This window comes from Podarcis tiliguerta (assembly GCF_965153285.1).
Source record: "Podarcis tiliguerta genome assembly, chromosome: 12".
NCBI classification, from domain to species: domain Eukaryota; kingdom Metazoa; phylum Chordata; class Lepidosauria; order Squamata; family Lacertidae; genus Podarcis; species Podarcis tiliguerta.
In genome coordinates, this window is record NC_139545.1 from 46,165,157 (window position 1) to 46,186,609 (window position 21,453).

The 21,453-nt window shown below is 40.4% G+C and overlaps 1 protein-coding gene across 4 annotated transcripts in view; it reads left to right on the forward strand.

Annotated features, from left to right (window-relative positions):
* Nucleotides 1–21,453, forward strand: part of ESYT2 (extended synaptotagmin 2) — a 68,896-nt gene that overhangs the window by 37,751 nt on the left and 9,692 nt on the right. The window contains exons 8-18 of one of the 4 annotated variants that reach the window (XM_083406197.1): nucleotides 2,664–2,784; nucleotides 3,772–3,948; nucleotides 4,561–4,643; nucleotides 6,114–6,162; nucleotides 6,719–6,808; nucleotides 7,740–7,835; nucleotides 11,346–11,447; nucleotides 15,264–15,326; nucleotides 18,685–18,759; nucleotides 19,364–19,450; nucleotides 21,267–21,416. In XM_083406197.1, the coding sequence (XP_083262323.1) occupies nucleotides 2,664–2,784; nucleotides 3,772–3,948; nucleotides 4,561–4,643; nucleotides 6,114–6,162; nucleotides 6,719–6,808; nucleotides 7,740–7,835; nucleotides 11,346–11,447; nucleotides 15,264–15,326; nucleotides 18,685–18,759; nucleotides 19,364–19,450; nucleotides 21,267–21,416 (1,093 nt within the window). The remainder of the gene's footprint in view (nucleotides 1–2,663; nucleotides 2,785–3,771; nucleotides 3,949–4,560; nucleotides 4,644–6,113; nucleotides 6,163–6,718; nucleotides 6,809–7,739; nucleotides 7,836–11,345; nucleotides 11,448–15,263; nucleotides 15,327–18,684; nucleotides 18,760–19,363; nucleotides 19,451–21,266; nucleotides 21,417–21,453) is intronic. The other 3 variants (XM_083406199.1, XM_083406198.1, XM_083406200.1) reach the window with 3 other exon arrangements.

Genomic DNA, 21,453 nt, shown 5'->3' on the forward strand with positions numbered 1-21,453 from the left:
AACAAATTCTCTTTTCTTTCCCTTATCTGGCATTCAGCTTCTCTGTACACTTAATAGTTTTGAAAAATGGCTATATAAACTGGTTGGATGATGAAAGGCATGGCCATTTCCCACTGTTGTCTCTTTTCCACTGTTTGCCTGCCTGCCTGCCTGCCTGCCTGCCTGGTGCAGTACTGTAGACTGGTTGTAATATTTTATACTGATGTTCTGAAAAATTCTGATTCCTGATCAGAGTGGGTGGTGTACAAACTTAGTACCTAATTTGTCACGCGTAGACTTCCCATAGCATCTGCCTGCCCTCCCAAAAAATTATAACAGAAGAAGATTGACAAATGTCCACGTATGTGCTGATACCTTAAGGCTGATGTACTTGTGGAAGCTGATTTGACTTCCTCCCTGGTGGTGTTTGCACTGACATAGCAAACTGTGTGACCTGGGATAACTCAGTCTCAGAGCATGAGACTCTTAATCTCAGGGTCGTGAGTTTGAGCCCAACATTGGGCAAAAGATTCCTGCATTGCAGGGGGTTGGACTAGATGACCCTCAGTGTCCCTTCCAGCTCTACAATACTGTGATTCTATGAGTTTGGATCAGTTCATTATTGTGTGGCATCCACATGCTCACAAGCTCCAAGTTCAGTCACCTTAGTGGTGCATGTCATGTGCTGTTTCGCTGTGGGTTAAACCGCAGAGCCTAGGACTTGCCGATCAGACGGTCGGCGGTTCGAATCCCTGCAACAGGGTGAGCTCCCGTTGCTCGGTCCCTGCTCCTGCCAACCTAGCAGTTCGAAAGCACGTCAAAGTGCAGGTAGATAAATAGGTACTGCTCCAGCAGGAAGGTAAACAGCATTTCTGTGCGCTGCTCTGGTTCGCCAGAAGCGGCTTAGTCATGCTGGCCACATGATCCAGAAGCTGTACGCCGGCTCCCTCGGCCAATAAAGCGAGATGAGCGCCACAACCCCAGAGTCGGTCACGACTGGACCTAATGGTCAGGGGTCCCTTTACCTTTACCTTTACCCCTTAGAAAAGCAAAGTACCGTATTTTTCACTCTATAAGACACACTAGACCACAAGACGCACCTGGTTTTTGGAGGAGGAAAACAAGAAAAAAAATATTCTGAATCTCAGAAGCCAGAACAACTAGTGGATCACTACGCAGTGAAAGCAGCAATCCCTCTTGCTGTTCTGGCTTCTGGGATAGCTGCGCAGCCTGCATTCGCTCCATAAGATGCACACACAGTTCCCCTTACTTTTTAGGAGGGAAAAAGTGAGTCTTATACAGCAAAAAATACCGTAATTAACTTTTGTATGTTGATTACTTTAAGCTATCATCAGTTTCATCAATATATGATGAAACAATAACTTGGAGCAATGGGCCTTATTTTCTATTCAACGGTATTTTATAGTAAATAATTAAGGCAACCCGGAGAAGAATGAATAATGTTTATACAAAGCCTCTTATTCCTGCCCCTTATTCTGAGCTACTGTTTCCATCTTGTGGCCATTGAAGGTAACAGTGCTTGGGATCCACGTTGTTAACTCTGGAAACTTCAGTGTTTCCATTTTGGCATCATTGTAGGCTCTCTTAAGTGGTGGATGAATCTTACGTACCGTATTTACTTGAATCTGATGCTCACCTTTTTTGGCCAAATTAGGCTGCAAAAATTGAGGTGCGTATTGGATTCGATGGCACATCTGCATTTGCCAGCAATATATTTTTTGTTTTCAAGGTTCTGAAAACTGAGGTGCGCATTAGACTTGAGTTAATATGGTACATCTAGGGAAAGACTGATGATAATGCAAGTGTAGTAAATTCAAATGTATAGCACTCTCTGATCCAAGGAAGCAGGGCTGGTGTCAAGGCAGTTGTTGCGGGAACTAATTCAAAGCAGGGATCCCATTGACAAGAGCCTTTGTACCTCATGTTGTGAGGAGGTAGACCCCTAGAAGGGTGTCTGGGGATGAGGGATGGGGTCTTATGTAGAGTGTATTGGTCAAGGACTGACCAAAATCTGGCAGAGACCCTGAAAGCAAATAGCGCTTAGTCTGTCAAATTGCACTTATGGAAATGGTTCAGGGTGAAAGGATAATTTGTAGGAGGAGTTCTACTACCACTCATCATAGATATAGATAGATAGATAGATAGATAGATAGATAGATTTCCTCCAGACTTCATTAAAACAAAACAAAAAGCCAGGAGTCCTAACTGAAATGTCTCCAGACAATCAGGTCATATGATCTTGCTATTTGGGTCAGTTCTATATATACGCTTTCTTACAAAACTGAATGTAGATGAAAGGGAAAATCCAAGAATTTTAAGAAGTCCACGGAACTAGTCCAGAATTTTAACCAACGTGTAAATGGGGCTGAACAAATATTTCTGCAGCCTGCATCTATAGCTAGATTTGCTGTACGCTCTATAAATCTGGTTGTCGCTTTTTAATTAGAAGATGAAGAAATGTTGGAAGAGAAATTGTGTTGGCAGTTTGTCTGAAATTTATTTACACTCTGGAGTTGAAATTCCTTACCCTGCAATGTTAACAGAAGCATAAATAACTGTGGCTTCAGCAAATGTAATAACTGTTTAAATAGTGATAGTGTGTCGAAAGTGCAACTAAGGCAAGATGTCTTAAAATAACTTCTCTTACGTTTTCTTCCCAATAGCGGTTTATCAGACACTATAATATCAGACATCATATCCAATTACCTGGTGCTTCCAAACAGGATCACTGTTCCTCTCGTCAGTGAGGTACAGATTGCTCAGTTGCGCTTCCCCATACCAAAGGTAAGAATTTTAGCATAAAATTATAAAAGAATACAGTGTGAACTCAGTATCATTTGAGTAACCTTTGCAGAACCATTCTGATTCGCGAAAGTTTGATAAACACTATTTGTGAAGACCCTAAAAATCTGGATGCTGGGCATATGACAGTAACTTCAGATGGGTTTAGCCTTCCAAGGTGAAGCTAGGAATTTCCTTCCCTGTCATGGACAATATTTGAACAAAAATATTTTAATGATTCTTCGTTTCCATACCTTAGGTTTTCCCGTTTGCATAACTTAATGCTTATTTTGGGTAAAATTCTGAAATGATGAAGCAGTACAAAATCTAATGCAGCAATATCAAAAGTTCATATGTGGAAAAAATAGATCAAAATTACGGTATTTCTGGAATGTTCTGGATAACCAGAGAAACTAACAGGAGCAGGCAGTTTTTCACAGATACTTAAATCTTGAGACTGAGTGCAACCAGGTGATTGATCAAGTCTGTACCTGCTTAGCTTTAACCAGTGCTTTTTTTCTTAATGTTTTTTAGAGGTACTCTCATTTTCCTAATCATGTTGAAATACTGCCCCTCAATGAGGCCAAACTTAGATTCACAAAATGTTTAGAGGTGTGCGTCCCTCTGCGTTTCCCCAGGGGGGAAAACCTGGCTTTAACAACTCTTTGGAATCTAGTACTGCTATGCCATGCACTGGGCTACAAATCTAGATTAAAGAAATATAATCCAAAATAATAATGAATTTGCTTTCTGTTCTGTCATAAATTGGCAGAATATACCAACCAGCCATAGATGCATGCCCTTAGAATAGAATCTACTATGTAGACTTGCGGTACTATGCAGGTAACCCAGAGCAATCCTGTGACCAGGGACTGATAAGGATTGATCCAGTCAAGTTGATGGTCAGTCATCCTGCAGTGGAAAGAATTTGTGTTGATACTTTATTGTTGAAAACTATATGATGGATAACTATTTCTTGCATCTTGACAGGGTGTACTAAGGATACACTTCATTGAAGCTCAGGATCTTGAGGGAAAAGATACTTACCTAAAGGGAATTGTTAAAGGGAAGTCTGACCCGTACGGAATCATTCGTGTGGGTAATCAAATTTTCCAAAGCAAAGTCATCAAAGAAAATCTCAACCCAAAGTGGAACGAAGTTTATGAGGTACAAAGTTTAAAATTGCTGTTCGATATCGGTACCCAGCCTTCAAACGGCATTAGAATAGAGCCTTTGAGGGCTAATTCCGTATACATCTTTCTTACATGGAGAGATAATCACCTTTTGTTTCTTTTCTGCTGCTGGTACATGGACTACTGCAGCTGTCAGCACAACAGATTAGTTCATTTATAATGCCAAGTCATAGTTTGCTGCCGTGTGAACAATGATGATAGTAATAATAATAATAGACAAGACTAACTTAGCACCATTAAATTCAGTGGCTCTACTCTGAGAAAAACTTAAATACACACGAGTTAATTTCTGGGTGGTGTTGCTAAGCCACTTTGTTTGGAAGTCAAACTTTGTAAAAAAAAAAATTCATTCTAAAAAGGTGAGGATGTAAAAGAGTTTTCTTTTGTTATTCATTTTTAATCTATATGGTAGTAATAAATCCTATTGGTTTATCAGCATCCTTGTAATCAGACCTGTGCGTATCCTGCATTTCTCTACTTATACATAATTTTGTAGTGATAGGTATTTTGTATAATGTAGACGCATTAAAAGCCATGTCAGATGTTTGTGCTGAATAGGTTACCTTATTCACTACTTTATTTGCAGGCCTTAGTGTATGAGCACCCAGGACAGGAATTGGAGATTGAGCTCTTTGATGAAGACCCAGACAAGGATGACTTCCTGGGAAGGTAAATGCCAAGCAAGATACACTTATGATATTGGCAAAAAATAGTTGTTTTTGTACTTTCTTCTGATTTGAATGTTAATAGATAAAATTCCATGCTTCCTGTGTTTTAAGTATTTTTTAGTCCTTGTTTTCTCTTTGCTTGCCACTGCCAGAATCCCTCTTTCTATGCAGTGGTACCTCGGGTTAAGAACTTAATTTGTTCCGGAGGTCCATTCTTAACCTGAAACTGTTCTTAACCTGAGGTGCCACTTTAGCTAATGGGGCCTCCCGCTGCGCCATCGTCATGCGATTTCTGTTCTCATCCTGAAGCAAAGTTCTTAACCCGAGGTACTATTTCTGGGTTAGCGGAGTCTGTAACCTGAAGCGTATGTAACCCGAGGTACAACTGTAAAGGAAAGGGGAGGGAAAGCTAAACTCGGCAGAACCTGAAGAAGAATAGTTAACATCTCCAAATGCAGTATTGGCATATACACAGAACAGTTGCCTTTTCAAAATGCCATGATAATGCATGCATGGCATTTTAAAAATACCTACACGCTGAAAAGAAATAAATGTTGTAAGTGTTAGAAGTAACAATATGTTCCTACCTAATTCTTATGCTCTATTGATTTTACTATTGTAACATATATCTGGCTTTAGCTGCCTGATACGTTGCCTGAGGAATAAATCATAAAAAGCTCATATGTGCCCTCATGGAAGCCATGCTCTGTTGTTTGCCCCAGAACACCGTGTTATCGCAGTTCAAGGACCTAATTTATGTCTTTTCCACAACAATTGCAAATGTGGCAATTTTCTTCAAAGCTCTTAACAAGCACTCACCCTTTGCTTTATATATCCTTACCAATTCCTTTCTTGCCCCATGAGAACTTAGATGCTGTTCTCATTCTTCTCATGCTTTATGGACCTCTTCTCCCAATATGAACCAACCCAGACTCTGCAGTCATCATCTGAGGCACTTTTTTCTGTGCTTTCTCCATGAGAGGTCTGGAGGGTGGCAACATGAGAACGGGCCTTTTCTGTGGTGGCTCCCCGTTTGTGGAATGATCCTCCTAGGGAGGCTCGCCTGGCGCCTTCATTCTATATTTTAGGTGCCTGGTGAAAATGTTTCTCTATAACCAGGCCTTTGGCATTCTATGACCTTTTAACTGCTTGTGAGAGTGGGGTCATTGGTTTGTTTTATTATAGGCTGTGACCATTTTGCGCATGTCCAATTGACACACAGCCTTTTGGACGCAGGAAGGGCTTGTGTGGGGGCAAGGACCAGAACCTCCGCACAAAATGGTCCCTGCCTGCAACAGCAGTAATAAATTATTGCAACAGCAATACCTGCAACAGCAATAATAAATTATTATAAGGATAGCATAAATATGATTAGATTAACCCACTATTCTTTTTAATACTTCATTGATCCCTCCAACTATACAGCTTACAGAAGAGATAATGATATTATTCTAATGTGTTTCTCTCCTAGTCTAATGATAGACCTAATTGAGGTCGAAAAGGAGCGCCATTTAGATGAGGTAAGTCTCTACCAGCTCTTTGGTGGGAAGCGTGTACCAGGGCTCATACCCTGAGGTGGTCAGCCTATGGTGCTTAATCACACTTCAGATTCAAATGTTGAAAGTTTTGATGGACCTTCCTTCCAAGATTACAGCCTCCCTCTGCAACAGATTTCTACATTTTTATAACACTCTGGAACCATTGAAACACCATCTCTCCTCTGTGTCAATTTATTATGACGGCAGACATTCCAAAGTCGTAGAATTGTGGCATGAATGGTCACAGCATGTGGAAGTCACTGCTAGTCGTTGCTTAAAATGTTTTTTGTAAGGAAGTGTTTATACAATGTCTTAACATGAAGTCATTTTTATTGTTGTGTTAGAGCATGGATTGAATGTAAAAGGTAAATGGGAATCATGTTGACTTAGCTGTTTTTATTGGTTAGTTTCATTATGCTATGTCAGTGCGCCATTTCACAAAGTACCAGTAGTATGTCATGAAACAGGAATCTGTCATATGTTGACTTATTAGTGGATGGCTTTGCTTCTCACAATCTTTTATTTACTTTGCCTGCAGTGGTTTACTTTGGATGAAGTTTCCAAAGGAAGATTGCATTTAAAACTAGAATGGCTCACATTGATGCCTACTGCAGAGAATCTTGATCAGGTATTTTGTTGTATCTTTTTAATACATGGTCTCGCAGCTTTAAACAGGGTGTTCTCAATATAGATAAGAACGAAGACCTGGGTCTATACACACACATAAGTCATATTACTTGATAAACAATGGTTTGTTATTGCATGTGCAAGAACCACAATGACCCTCAGGCTTCCATGCAGCTAGGAAGAGGACTTAAGAAGCTTTTACTTTCTGTTTTACGTAAACTGTGGCTTCCTGTTTTGTCCAGACTGGGATCATGGTATACAGAAGCCAGCTACAGAAGCCATGGTTTAGAGTTGGCTTGAATTGATTCAGAGTATATGCTAAACACAGTCCCTGGTTCAGGTAAAGCAGAAAGCAGAAAGAAAAATGGTTCTGAACCCTCCTTCAGCCATGTCAGAGGTGGATGGAGGCGTGTGTGATTCTGAGTCGCACAGTTACTTGTGCATGTCTTACCATGGCATTCCAACAGAGCCCCCCCCCCCTCCCGGCAATATACCACATTTCCCTGACTATAAGACACCCCTATGTATAAGACGCCCTTTACTTTGGGGGACTCGGATTTAAGAAAATGGGGGGAGATCTATCCGTGCATAAGACGCCCCCAAATTTTGGGTATTATTTTTTAGGAAAAAACCTAGACTTATATAGTGGTACCTTGGGTTAAGAACTTAATTCGTTCCGGAGGTCCATTCTTAACCTGAAACTGTTCTTAACCTGAAGCACCACTTTAGCTAATGGGGCTTCCTGCTGCTGCTGCACCGCCGGAGCACGATTTCTGTTCTCATCCTGAAGCAAAGTTCTTAACCTGAAGCACTATTTCTGGGTTAGCAGAGTCTGTAACCTGAAGCGTATGTAACCTGAGGTACCACCGTACACGGGAAAATATGGTAATTAACTTGAACATATCTTTTAAATTATGCCTCTCTCACTTTAGGTTCTAAAAAGCATTCGAGCTGATAAAGATCAAGCCAATGATGGCCTGTCGTCAGCATTGCTTATTCTCTATTTGGATTCCGCAAGAAATCTGCCAGTAAGTCTCTCTGCGGTGATGGTATTTCTCTTCGAGTGATTCCCATTTTTTATTCTGTCACACATTGCTTATTACTAAGCCACTTTGCCTCACTAACTCACATTATGCCATGTTTTTAATTACATTTTCATCTGCATTCTGCAACATTAGCATCTTTTTATAGTAAACACACATCGCGATTGAGTCTGTTTGCGGCGCTGGTCTACCAATTGCATTTTCAGAACTTATAAAAGATTTTGATTAAAGTTGTAGCCTTGCAAGAAAACGCACGAGCAGTCCTATGAAAAGTGTGCCAAGCCCAATAGAAGTATATTCACTTGGATTCAAGAATGGATACTTTGGGGGCTTATATCTGTGCTTTTCTATGGTTAGGGCTGCAGTCTTAGGTATGCTTAGTAAGACTGGTTGGTTTTGTCGGTTTGCAAGCCCCCTCCATAGAGGCTGGCCCCTCTTACTGTCCTTGGAGCTTGCTTACCGGTAACCTCCTCTGGCTGATATCCAGACAGACCAGGGAGATTTTGATAGGCGGCATTTTCCCAAGCGTGGGTAAAATGCACAACCCCTCTCTCCTGCTTCCACAGGGGAAAGAAAATAAGTCAGAAATCTATTTACATGATGTTTATTTCTGACATTACAGCACTACAGAAAAACACGTCCTTTCAGTTCAGTTCTTCTAGCACGTCTGACAAACTTCCTGAACATGCGCAAATGGAAGGTTTCAAATTACACTCTTCACAAAGACTTATCCAGCCTGTGAACGTCCTGGGAAATTCTTCTTTCCCACAAATAGGCACATCATGTGATGTCAACAATCTGGGTGTCTGCAGCTTTGATGTTTCCATATACTGACAGGTTTGGGTCCTGACTTTTGTTCCATGAACAGAAGGAGAGTTGTGCTGAGCGAAACTCTGCTTCTGTGAATGGAAGATCTTTTGAATCACGGAGCAAAAAAAAATCAGAGAGCCAAGCTGTAGCTGAGCGAGCATGTGTAGGATCATGCTTCTTGTTTTATTATGGCATTGTTAGGAGTTGGCCACCGTTTCGTGAACATGGGAGTATGCACATAAGACAAAGCTTTTGTTTACTTCTTCCAAATAGCAGCTCCTATATAGTAGTATAGGCTCTACTTGCTTCAGAACAAAAAAACCCATAATTCTGCAAGTGCAGATCTCCTGCCTATACTCATTTGGATCAAGGCCAACCATTTGATGTCTGTAACTTAATACCATTATTCCTTATAAGAGAATTCCCTGATTTAGGCTGTATGTCTTACGAGGTCTTCTCGGGCACAAAGGGAACCCTGAATGAAAAGAGAAATTACAAAGGCAAGGAATTGCTTTTTTTAAAAAAATGAGCCCATAATGCTGCTCTTCAGGAGTGATGATTTTCAAGGAACATTTCCAAAAGGGGGACGTGAAAAATGAAGGAAACAAGCTGCACCTGTATCTTCTGTCAGGAGGGAGGCTTCACTTGGAAGCCACAAGCTGCAAAGACCCAAAGATAGGTTTGTGCATATACCAGACAGTGCCATCTTCTGCGGGAGAAGCTGAGCAGCAAGATCCAGTTGCCTTTCAGCTATTTTTCTGTATACTTCTGCTGGGCAGTTGGGAGCTGCTACTCTCCCAAGAGTAGACGCTCTTCCATTGTAGGTTGTTCCCTTGCTCTGTTAATGAGTAATAGACTTGGTCATTTTTTTAGGCTGAGTTAAAGGGGACACAGGTGGCGCTGTGGGTTAAAGCACAGAGCCTAGGACTTGCCGATCAGAAGGTCGGCAGTTCGAATCCCTGCAACAGGGTGAGCTCCCGTTGCTCAGTCCCTGCTCCTGCCAACCTAGCAGTTCCAAAGCACATCAAAAGTGCAAGTAGATGAATAGGTACCACTCCAGCGGGAAGGTAAACGGCGTTTCCGTGCACTGCTCTGGTTCACGAGAAGCGGCTTAGTCATGCTGGCCACATGACCAGGAAGCTGTACACCGGCTCCCTCGGCAAATAAAGCAAGATGAGCACCGCAACCCCAGAGTTGGTCACGACTGGACCTAATGGTCAGGGGTCCCTTTACCTAAAGACTGCTCCTTCTTGACTCCATTCATATCTGCCTTTTGAAGAGATGGCAAACTTATTAAGGACCTTGAGTCTGCCTGCTCCCTGTTTTCTGCCATGCAGACCAAATTTCAGAAGTGAATTCTGGAATGGCCCAGATTTGCTAATCTCTGGTGATATTTTAAAGACAAAGTAAGAAATGGATATTGGTCTTGGAGTACTTGCTTCTTACACTTGAAACAGTGCTATGCATCAATATGTTTAAAAGTTAATTTTCTCAACGGTACATTTTCTGTGCTGTTATTAAGGTTGCCGGGTGCAATCTTTACACTAATATTTTAGTTTTCTGCAATCATTGATACCCAAAGAAGTAACTTGTTGCAATCTAAAATGCCGACGGTCGTTTTCCTGGTGTGTTTGGGGGGCCGGGATTGGAAAAGTGTTGTGCAATGTCTTTAAAAAAATTAAATTGTGGTTTTTCTATTTCCTTTCCATTACAGGTTTAAAGGGTTTTTTTTTAGTTTTTAGTTTTACATGGAGAAACGTGAAACTTTTAAATAAACTAATCCATTGGGACATGATGTTCAATGTATATTAATAAGTAACTGGGTGGGTAGTGCATATGACTTTACAGGATCTCATAGCATAATTGAAGTTTACTTGATGGTGTGCTACTTGTTTAAGTAGTAGGGGAAGTGGTATTACCAGCAAATTTACCGTTCAAGGGTCTCCTCTATCAGAAACATGTGTAAGGTAATCAGGGTGGGGGAACAGCTCTTGAGGAAAGAGTGTAGCCATAGTGAAAGGATGAGGAATCTACCTATCCAGATGTTGCTGGAATCCAGCTGCCATTGGCCCCAGCCCCCTTTGGAAGGATCACAGGTTTCCTATCCCTGTCATAGAGGGTCACGGTAATCTGCCAAAGGTGTTCAAAGTTTTGTTGGAAGAGATCGAAGCCTCTCTCTTGCCCAGATAGAACTTGGATCTGTCCAATGATTTAGTCACACCCACACCTTTATTTTTTAACACGCTTCAAAACAGTGATTTGATGATGATAAATGGTATAGGGATTCTCCTTCTACTGTATTAATTTTATTAATACACGGTTGCCGGATATTGGGCCGGTTTGGGATTATGAAAACACCCTCTATAAATTACAGTGAAACATACAAATGCGATTAAGCACGTTTGCAGAAGGATGCGTAAGTAAAAGGTCCTATGATTTGCTCAAGTGGTACTGTAGATGGAAGCATGCAAACAATGGGGGGGGGGAGTTACTGGTACTTTGCTGTGTTAGTGAGGTGAGACCAACAAATGGCAAAAATGATGACACACGTACCTTTGGTGGGTGCCAGTCTGTAATTCCAGACACCTTTGACTGTTTTCCTTAACTGTGCTAATGGTAAAGCTGCTTGTGCATTCATTCTGCCACAACCCTCTGCTTTCTTCTTCCATTTCCATCTTCCTAAAGAGTATCTACGAAGGAAACTTTGGGTGTGGATACTTAAAAGAGAGGAGAGCATCGGGACTAGTCTTTTGTGAAAATACTACCTCACTCTATAGAACACTATTTGTGAGTTCTCGGGTGTTACCTGTGTATTATACGTTCTCTCTCTTTTGTTTTTTTTTAACCCGCCAGAGTGGATTGGTGCAACTAAACCCACTTAACCCTAATAGTGGAATGGTGGAAGCATGCAGTTTCCGTTCACACGCATGGCTTTCTTTTTTTAAAGTGTGCAGTGTTGTTATACTTATTGCATTTCCAAACTGTTTTATCAGCTCGGTTTGTTAGGTATGTTTTGTTCATTTTGAACTAGCCTTTCCAAAGATGAGCATGTTTATTCGTTAATCTCCGTGGGTACTTTAGAAGAGATGCAGACGTTTGCTTGCAGCGAAATGAAACTGTCGTGGATTTTGAGAGCCAACCTCTTTTGTGATGCTTTGGAAAATTAAGTGCAAGTTTTGTGGTGTGTTGTACGTGAGGGCCTGGAATCTCCTAGATTTGGTTCAAGTTGCACAATGAAACAGAAAGTTAGTTGTGTGTTCCCCAAGTTTTGTTGTTGTTTTTTTTAAAGATTTTTATTGATACAGCAAGAAAAAAGAAAAGAACACAAATACCAAATTACACACAGGAATAACCAAAGACACATAATTTTCTTAGCAAACAATAAAACATATATTGGTCTTAACACTAAAGACCCAACCTCCTGTCTATTCCATATTTCGATTTCATATTACTTATAGCCAATGTGTGTTCCCCAAGTTACATGGTAAATTTTATGTTCTGTGCTGCAGGATGGAGGGAGTGTATTCCCCAATGGCCTTTTGTCACTAAGAAAAAGTCCCTGCAGTATTAGTGTTTCTACCAGTCAGAAATAATGACTTCTGTTTTGGAGACTATGTTTAGAATGCTAATAATGCATTGACAGTTGATGTCAAAATTAACATGCTTTTCAACTCATGGGCTTTTAAAGCGAAACACCTGTTTTCTCCGTACAATGGTAAACACTCACATAACACATTTAGATTCTAAACCCAAGAAAGCCTATAGATGCATTCATAGGCTGCAGTTTGAAACGCTATGACCATTTCTTAGTCGCATAATCAAAACTTTTTTTAAAAAAAGAGGAGTTAGTTGGCCCAGATGTTTTCATTGTGACACCAATGGCCTATTCACACACAAACTCCTTTATATTGGGGGATCATTCATCAGTGCTTTGTGTGCTAATTCTAGCCTTATATTTAAGCACTAACCTGGTAGCTGTAGGTGCAGCTGGGAAACCGAGGAGGCAAGCCCACTCCATTCCCAATGTGGAAATTCAAATTTCTGCCCCTCTTCTGTCAGGCTAGTGTATTTATTACACTATCAGGCAGAGGGCCTTCTTGGTAGTGGCACCTGCCCTGTAGAATGCCCTCTCATAGCCCTGTATAGGGAAGTCTTTAATGCTTGATGTTTATTGTGTTTTTATATTTTGCTGGAAGCCACCCAGAGTGGCTGGGGCAACCATATAAATAATGGCCTCGAGTCCTTTTATTCCTTTCTGAATAATCCTAGATCTTTGCATTCATTTTATAAATCTTTAGCTCATCAGTTTTGCACCTGGTATAACATTTTTATACTTTTTTATAAGCAGGTGAGTCTTACTTGGAGGGATAGGTACTTATCTCTTCCCTGGCTTTCAGTGGAACTGAGCTTAGGTGTGAATATCACATTTTAGGATTGTGTGTACATTCTCCAGCTCCATACAAACGTGATTTGGTGTTGAGTCAGATGTTTGCCAAATTGGGTTTGCTTCTAAGTTTCCTTTGAGAACCCAAAGGTTTCTGGTACTGAAAATTACTTTAGGAGCACATTCAATATGTTTCCTTTTTCATCCAGGGTAGTGACAGTCACATGTAATGCCAGGGCTCATTGGCTGTGGTGCTGAGGAAATTTCACACATGGGAGAAAGGTGCTCATAATCCCACATCCTGCCAATAGCTTTCTCAGCCCCATGTGGTACGTTGTGCCACATGTTGTGTCTCCTAAGTGCTAAGTTCCTTTTCATGTTAAGTTGGCCTAGATGGGAATAGCTTGTTACAGCCGACCAAGATTGCTCTAGAAAAAAAATCCAATTTTAACAGCAACTTGAGCCAAATTAAGCTGGAGTTTGTGTTTCCCTTTTTTACTTTAGAAGTGGCTGACCCCCCCCCCCTTTCCTGTTTTGGATAATTTTAAAGGCTCCTTCCCTTCACAGACATTATAAAGTTTGCATGGCAGCAGCATGCAAACTGCAATCCCCTATACAACCCCATTGATTTAATTCTGATAACGCAGCCTTCTCAGTTAAAGCAGTTACAGTGCCCATTTGAACTTAACATGATTCTTTAAAAAATAAGAGTACGGCAAAATTTCAGCAGGATCACAAGCTTTTAACGTACTCGTGACATTTGTGAACCCCTGAAAATAAAGCAGCAAGAACTATCAGTGACTGAACCTTGCATATCAAGAAGTAGCACGTATAGAAAAAAGAATGGGGGACCTATGTGTACATGCAACGTAAAATTATTTGGGTTGTTTCTAAACCTTATAGGCCACTTTTTTCTTTCAGTCTATATACATAGCTGTCAACTCTTCCCTTTTCTTGCAAGGAATCCTATTTGGAATAAGGGAATTTCCCTTTAAAAAAGGGAAACGTTGACAGCTATGTCTATATATAATGCACATAACTATTCTAAGTGGCAAATAGAAACAGGCCAAGTTCCTGCACGTTGTGTTGTCAATTCTTGATTCTTAAGACGCCTTCCCAGGTTGCCAGTAGCATGAGTGTGGTATGTACACAACTCTTTGAAATGCTCCTGACTCAAATTGACCCATTGCTTCAAGAAGAACTTCGTGTTCTTGAGTGTACTTATTGGGTTACTTATGGCCCTGGGAAATAAATTTCTTTCTAAGGAGCTATATTCAGAGATAAGAAACTATGTCCATTCTCTCTCTTACCCCCTGAAGAAGGAAGGACCACAAAACATTGCAATCCTGTTTACCTCACGTTTCTAGTTCTTTCCAACAGGTTTGTGGGATTGGTTTTTTGTTTTTGTTTTAATGCATGACTTCCACATCAAAACTCATGCTGTACCCTGAAACAGAGACAACTGTATGTGTCTAACAACTTCATACCAGATTATTCCACCCCCGCAGAAAACAGGAAAAAAATCCTGTGTAATTGAATTTTTAAAAAGTTATTTCTGGAACAATCAAACTTTCTCGTCCTGTTTTGGGTTACAGCATGACTGCAGAGTTGCTTCTATTACTGAACAGCAAATGCCATGAGCTTTCAAAGCAGAACTTTCCCATTAAATATTATGTTCTGCTTCAAAAACCCATGGGGGGAAAATGGCACCCTGAACACCTGTTTGCTTTCTTTCGAAGCCCCTTCTCCTATTCAGCTGGTAGCATCGCAGTTTTTCTTGGTAGCTTAATTCTTAATAGCTTGCCTGAGTCACTTCTGGGGTGATGCAGCTATTACCAACATAAAATGAGAAATTGTTAATGGAAATGGTCAGAGGCCAATCTTGTTTAAATCCACTCCTATTTGTACATCTCCACAATTCAAAAAAGAAATTTATGTTGCGTCGTACCGCTTTGAAAATAGAACAATAAGGGAGAAGAATATTAGCCCTACTGGAAAAAATGGGGTCTAATTAGAATACTGGAATTAAAGATAGACTGAGAACAAAAGACTTTGTTGTATTATTTTGAAATAATCATTTTTTTGTTTCCCCTTCATTCCGAGAATGTTCCCCCCCCCCCCCGGTCCCCTGTTGTCCTGTCCTTACTTAACCTCCATAGAAGTGCTTCATTGCATGCCTTATTAACCCTTTGTATGTTCATTTTCTTCTGCTTTAAAAGCATAATCCATTAGAGTATAATCCAGATGCCTTGAAGAAGTCGGCTGTTCAGAAAGCCCTGAAGGTAAAGCTAATATACCTTTCCACTTAAAGTCACAACGTTAAATGGAGTCACAGAGTCACCTGTAACAGATTGACATTCCTATGTATTTTTTGTGCCACAGAACATAATCTTACTACTTGGTACCAGGCATTAAGACACAGAGTGTTGATCTATTTGTCTGTGAGGCAGCACACCGAAAATCGTATCAGTGTAGCATTGTAAACATTAAAACCTTATTATAACTAAGCAAAAACAAAGCTGTTAACAAAGACAAGACTACCAGATTCTACTGTGAATCATGCATTTACTGTATTTAAAGCGTAATCAAATTTATCAGTAATCTGTGATGAAAGCTGAAGTCTTCATAATAAGGCTAGTACAAGGGGCACTTTAAGAATATTACGATTATAGAGTTGGAAACAATCTCAGAAGTTCATCTAATCCAACCCTCTTCTGATGCAGGAAATCAAAAATTGTTCTTCTTAAAAACCTGTAACAAAGAGGAATCCATAGTAGTTCCTTATGTTTAGTCTAAATCATTTCCGCTGTAATTTGAGCCCATTGGTTCATTCCTATCTTCCAGCACAACAAAACATCAAAATGAAATTGATTAGAAACTAGCCTTGTAGACTTACTCATAGCAGCATGTTTCAGGATGACCCTTATAGGTACTGGCCAGAATTCACATAGACAGATAACCAGTGGCAACCATAAATTGAGTTCTGTCAAGTAGCAGGAGGGTGCCTCCAGTATATTCACCATAGGAGTAATCTTTCCAAAATATGCTTGCAGCACAGAGACGCTGAAAGATTTAATTAGTGCCATTGGTTGGAAAGAAAGGATTATTTACAAACATGTGCATGCATATGCAAATGCCCAGTCAGCCTCTCCTCCCCTGTGAACAATCTTAACTGGAAACAGGCTCAAAGGGGATGGATATACCGTATTTTTCGCTCTTTAAGACGCACCAGACCACAAGACGCACCTAGTTTTTGGAGGAGGAATACAAGAAAAAAAATATATTCTGAATCTCAGAAGCCAGAACAGCAAGAGGGATCGCTGTGCAGTGAAAGCAGCGATCCCTCTTGCTGTTCTGGCTTCTGGGATAGCTGCGCAGCTTGCATTCGCTCCATAAGACGCACACACATTTCCCCTTACTTTTTAGGAGGGAAAAAGTGAGTCTTATAGAGCAAAAAATACGGTAATTTTATTTTATTAATTAAGTCTATATATCAGGAGATCACAGGGTGGGTTACAGTAATTGTCCCTGTGGACAGGAAGTTACAGCTTCTTCTCACTGGCCATTATAATAGAACCATTGACTTGGAAGGGTCATGTAGTCCAACCCACGGCAATGTAGGAATCTCAGCTAAAGCATCCATGGCAGGTGGCCATCCAACCTCTGCTTAAAACCCTCCAATGAAGGAGAGTTCACAACCTCCCGAGGGAGTCTGTTTCGTTGTCGAACAGCTCTTACTGTCAGAAAGTTCTCCCTGATGCTGAGTCGGAATCTCCTTTCTTGTAACTTGAATCCATTGCTACGGGTCCTACCTTCCAGAGCAGGAGAAAACAAGCTTGCTGTATCTTCCAGGTGACAGCCCTTAAGGTATTTGAAGATGGCTATCGTATCTCCTTTCAGTCTCCTCTTTTCCAGGCTAAACCTACCCGGCTCCTTCAACCATTCCTCATAAGGCTTGGTTAGAAACAAGTTCAGCCAAATTAGTGGATCCCACGTGCGAGGATTTAAAATTGCTGTTTTGCAGCTGTTGTATGAGGGAGCATACACTTTATCTTGTTCAATATTCCTGGAATATTTATGCACCGCTTTACAGCATTGGATTAGCAAAATGTAAAGAAATTCCCTCTACTGGGAGAGATTTTTATATTCGTAGACAGTTCAGTGCACTGCAAAAATACACACTTTGTTTATCCTTCTTCTGTATGATTAAAAAAAAAAGATTCTTAACTGCAGCGTTCAGGAAGACTAAAAAGAGAGAGTAACATAAAGGAAACCTGTGAATAGTGAGAAATAAGAAGGGATAGGCATAACTATTTGGAAAACAGAAAGTCAAGCACCCAGAAAACAAAAAGTTCAATCTTGTAAAGGTTGGTGGCTGAGAACTTGATTTAATGTTATCTACTTTATTCAGTGATCACTAAACCAGTTTCTTGGCAAACAGCCCCATAGTTAATATTTGGGGGGGGGGGCATGTTTGGTGAGGATCAAAGGAACTCTCCTTTTATTCTCCTGAGCACATAGATGATTAATGATATGGCTTATTTCTTTTAAAATTGAGTATTTTGTATGAGAAATTGAATTTGCACTTAAAGATGAATTGCAATAAAAAAACCCTTCTGATTTGATGGGAATCAAAACATGCTGTATGATTCTCCTAATCTAAAAGTTTTAGCTTTATTCAGTGAAAGATAATGATCACTAAAAAGAGAGGCATTAACAATAGCTTGTGTATCAATTAAATCTAAATTTTAAAATATTTTTATTTGAAAATTTCAGGACAACAGCTGATTTAATACATGTTTATGAACCTCTAACCATTTAACATAGTTTATTAACCTCTGCTTTTTAAGCATTTTAATTTGTCCTATGTCTCAAGTTCAAATAAATTTGTTAACAATCTAGGTAATGACTTAACAACATTAATAGCTGCTTCGGATTAACTGTTGTATATACTTCTCTTTTTAATGAAAGTGTTTCTGTGAGACATTAATTTATAGCATGTTAACAGACATTCACGACTGGGGAATGTTCAGTTTCTGTGAAATGATGATAAGTCACTGTTTACTTTTTGCAGTTTGACCTAATGGTATGCAACTGGGGAGCAAGGCTCAGACATGGCAGATGGTTGGGTAAACCTATAAGTAAACCTATAAGATATCATAGCGCACCTCCTTCTTTGCTTCTCCTCCCTCCAAAAAAAAGAAAAGAAAAAGAAGATGTTTTATGAGTCCGAAGTTCAGCTTAATCATAAAATTCCATCATACATGTAATAAAATAAGCTTTCTAAGCTTGCGCTTTATCCATATCCCCCATCTGCATGCAGACTGCAACATTCATTTATTTTTTCTGAGATTTGAAATGCTTATTAACAGATTGAGAGGTTGAACTTTATGGAACAGTTTCATTCAAAAGTGTGGGGTGGGGGGTAGAATATGGGAAGGAATTTGAAACTCAGTTGTGTCGGTAGTATCCCTGTACAGAATATTTCAAGGTAGGTGTGTGTGATTGCTGTTTGCCTCATAACTTATAAACAACTTTGTAAAGAGTACAAAATAAATGGGTGGTGGGCTGGTTTCGATTGATGGAAAGCCTGAATGAGATATTAAAAGAATTTCATTCCCCCCCCCCCTTCGTCTTCAGTCAGGAAAGAAACTCAATAGCAACCCCAACCCCCTTGTCTTGCTAACGGTTGGACACAAGGCACAAGAAAGTAAGGTAAGCTCAAAGACCTAAATCTACCTTGGAAAAATATTGAGGTATTCTTGTGAATTCATTGCTCGCAGTTGTTTACTGGTTACACGTAAGAGGAGAGGGGTTTGCAGTCCTCCTCCTATTGAGAAGCAGGCTGTGAGAGCAGGTTAATTTGTTAAACCAAAGAAAAATGAGTGACATTTGTGTTGTAACCCATCCTGAAGGACTGGGCCTTTATTACTCTTGTATCCTACTTTTCCTTTAAGGAGCCCAAGGCCTCTGCAGTCATCCTCATAACCTTGTGAATTGTGTTAGGCTGAGAGACAATGAGAGACTTGCCTGAAGCCACCATCTAGCAGCTGAAACGGGGTTTTAAACTTCAGTTTCCTACATCCAAACCCACACTTGCCATTATGTTACACAGGCTCTTGGATATGCTGGGAAAGTCATTTAAATCTATAAGGGGCATTTGATTCACCATGTAAGCTTCCATGTGATTTTTCTAGGCCGTATGAACTTTACAATTTTTTCAGATTACAGTATGTGAAAGTTGCAAGGCAACTGTATAAACTGAGCTTATTTTTAGCTATTAATTGTAATAAACAAACTTCTCCCTCCCCCTGAATAGATTCGTTATAAGACCAATGAACCTGTATGGGAGGAAAACTTCACTTTCTTTATTCACAACCCTAGACGGCAAGAGCTAGAAGTTGAGGTAAGATGTCTTTCTCCTCTCAGGTCTTTGCCTCTCCCCTGCTTATACCAGCTCCTGCCCCTAAGTAATCCCTTCCAATATCCATGGGTTACTTTCCTCCTTCCCCCATCTAGTATTTTGATTCCACCGTTCCTAAAACAGCATGGCCATACAGTGGTACCTCAGGTTAAGAACTTAATTCGTTCTGGAGGTCCGTTCTTAACCTGAAACTGAGGTACCACTTTAGCTAATGGGGCCTCCTGCTGCCGCCACGTGATTTCTGTTCTGATCCTGAGGTAAAATTCTTAACCCGAGGTACTATTTCTGGGTTAACGGAGTCTGTAACCTGAAGCATCTGTAACCCGAGGTACCACTGTTTCTTCCAGATGATTAGTAATGTTAATGTGTTGCAGGAAAAAAGGTATTTTAGCACCTTACACAGCAATAAATTTGTCATGGCATGAGCTTTTGGTTTATGGCACGTTTGAAGCTTTGCCGTGGTGCCAATGAATCTTACCCCCTTGGACATGAAGTTGTGAGGGTGGTTACCTCTTCCTTCCTTGAAAAGTGCATGGAGCAAAAGAAGGAAGTTGGCAGAGCGACACTCTTTCCCACTTCCTCCTTCAGCTCTATGTCATTTCCAAGGCTCATATTTATTCTGTGGGATCCAGCTTTTCCACAGATCCCTTGGGAATGTGAAGTGTGTGCATTCTTTCTTTTTTATTGCGTCTCTAGTAGGGTGACTGATCTGATGAGAAGGGTAGTGATCAGAGGTGGTGGCATTCATGGTACTCTTTCAAAAATCCGAAGGTGCCTATGGGCCTAAAGCATTAGTGACCTCTGTAAGATTCCCCAAAAAACAAAAACAAAACCCCCAATCTTGACGCTTCTACTCATTTGGATGACAAGATCTTAGGTAACCTTGTGTCACTTCTGCAAATGCTGAACAGTTTGCACAATCAAATTTGTTTTACTAGACCAGGCAGTAGCATTTTAAATATATTCTCTAATGTTTATATCCTGGTATGCCCCACAGAGGAACCTACGGTCTGCAAATAAAAACATCCTGAAGGTCCCAGGCCTCAGAGAGGTTAGGCTGGCCTCAACTAGAGCCAGGGCTTTCTCGGCTGCGGCTCCAATCTGGTGGAACGCTCTGTCACAAGAGACTAGGGCCCTGCAGGACCTGACATCTTTCCGCAGGGCCTGCAAGACAGAGTTGTTCCACCAGGCCTTTGGTCAGGGCCCAGCCTGACTCCCTCCTCTGGCAACCTGCACATAATTTTGCTTAACGGTTGCCATTAATTTGATTTTAATTAATTTTTATAATGAAATGTTTTTAGAATGTTGGATTATTTGATTGTTTGATTATTTGATTGTTGTTAGCCGCCCTGAGCCCGGCTTCGGCTGGGGAGGGCGGGATATAAATAAAATTTATTATTATTATATTGGTGGTCACAGTAAACTTGACTGCATCTGGTGCTGGAATTTGGATGTCTTATCAAATGGAGCTGATGGCCATGAATCTAAAGCCCCCCCAGTGTGAGCAATCAAATTCAGCTATTGTTATTCATATCTGAATCATTACATTTTTGTTTTGCTGTTCCAGACAGCAGTTTTACTTTAATTCGACTTTGGCAGATTATTGCCTTTTCCATAGAATTAACACTATTGAGTAAAATACCTGCTTTTCTCTCTGTAACCAGTTAGTGAAGAAGCATGAAGTTGTTGTTGTTTAAAAAAGGAGTTTTATTGAAAAGTGGCTGATCCTTTTTATGAATTTGAGTCAGTTTTTATTTAAAATGTTCAGTGTGGTCTGTTTCTTCTCCTTCTCCAATAGGTCAAAGATGAACAACACCAGTGCTCCTTGGGAAACTTCAAGCTTCCTCTAAGTCAGCTTCTTGAAAGTCAAGATCTAACTATGCATCAGAGATTTCATCTTAGCAATTCTGGTCCAAACAGCACTGTAAACATGAAGATTGCACTCAGGGTATATGAGCTCAATGAATCTATGTTAAAGAACTGGG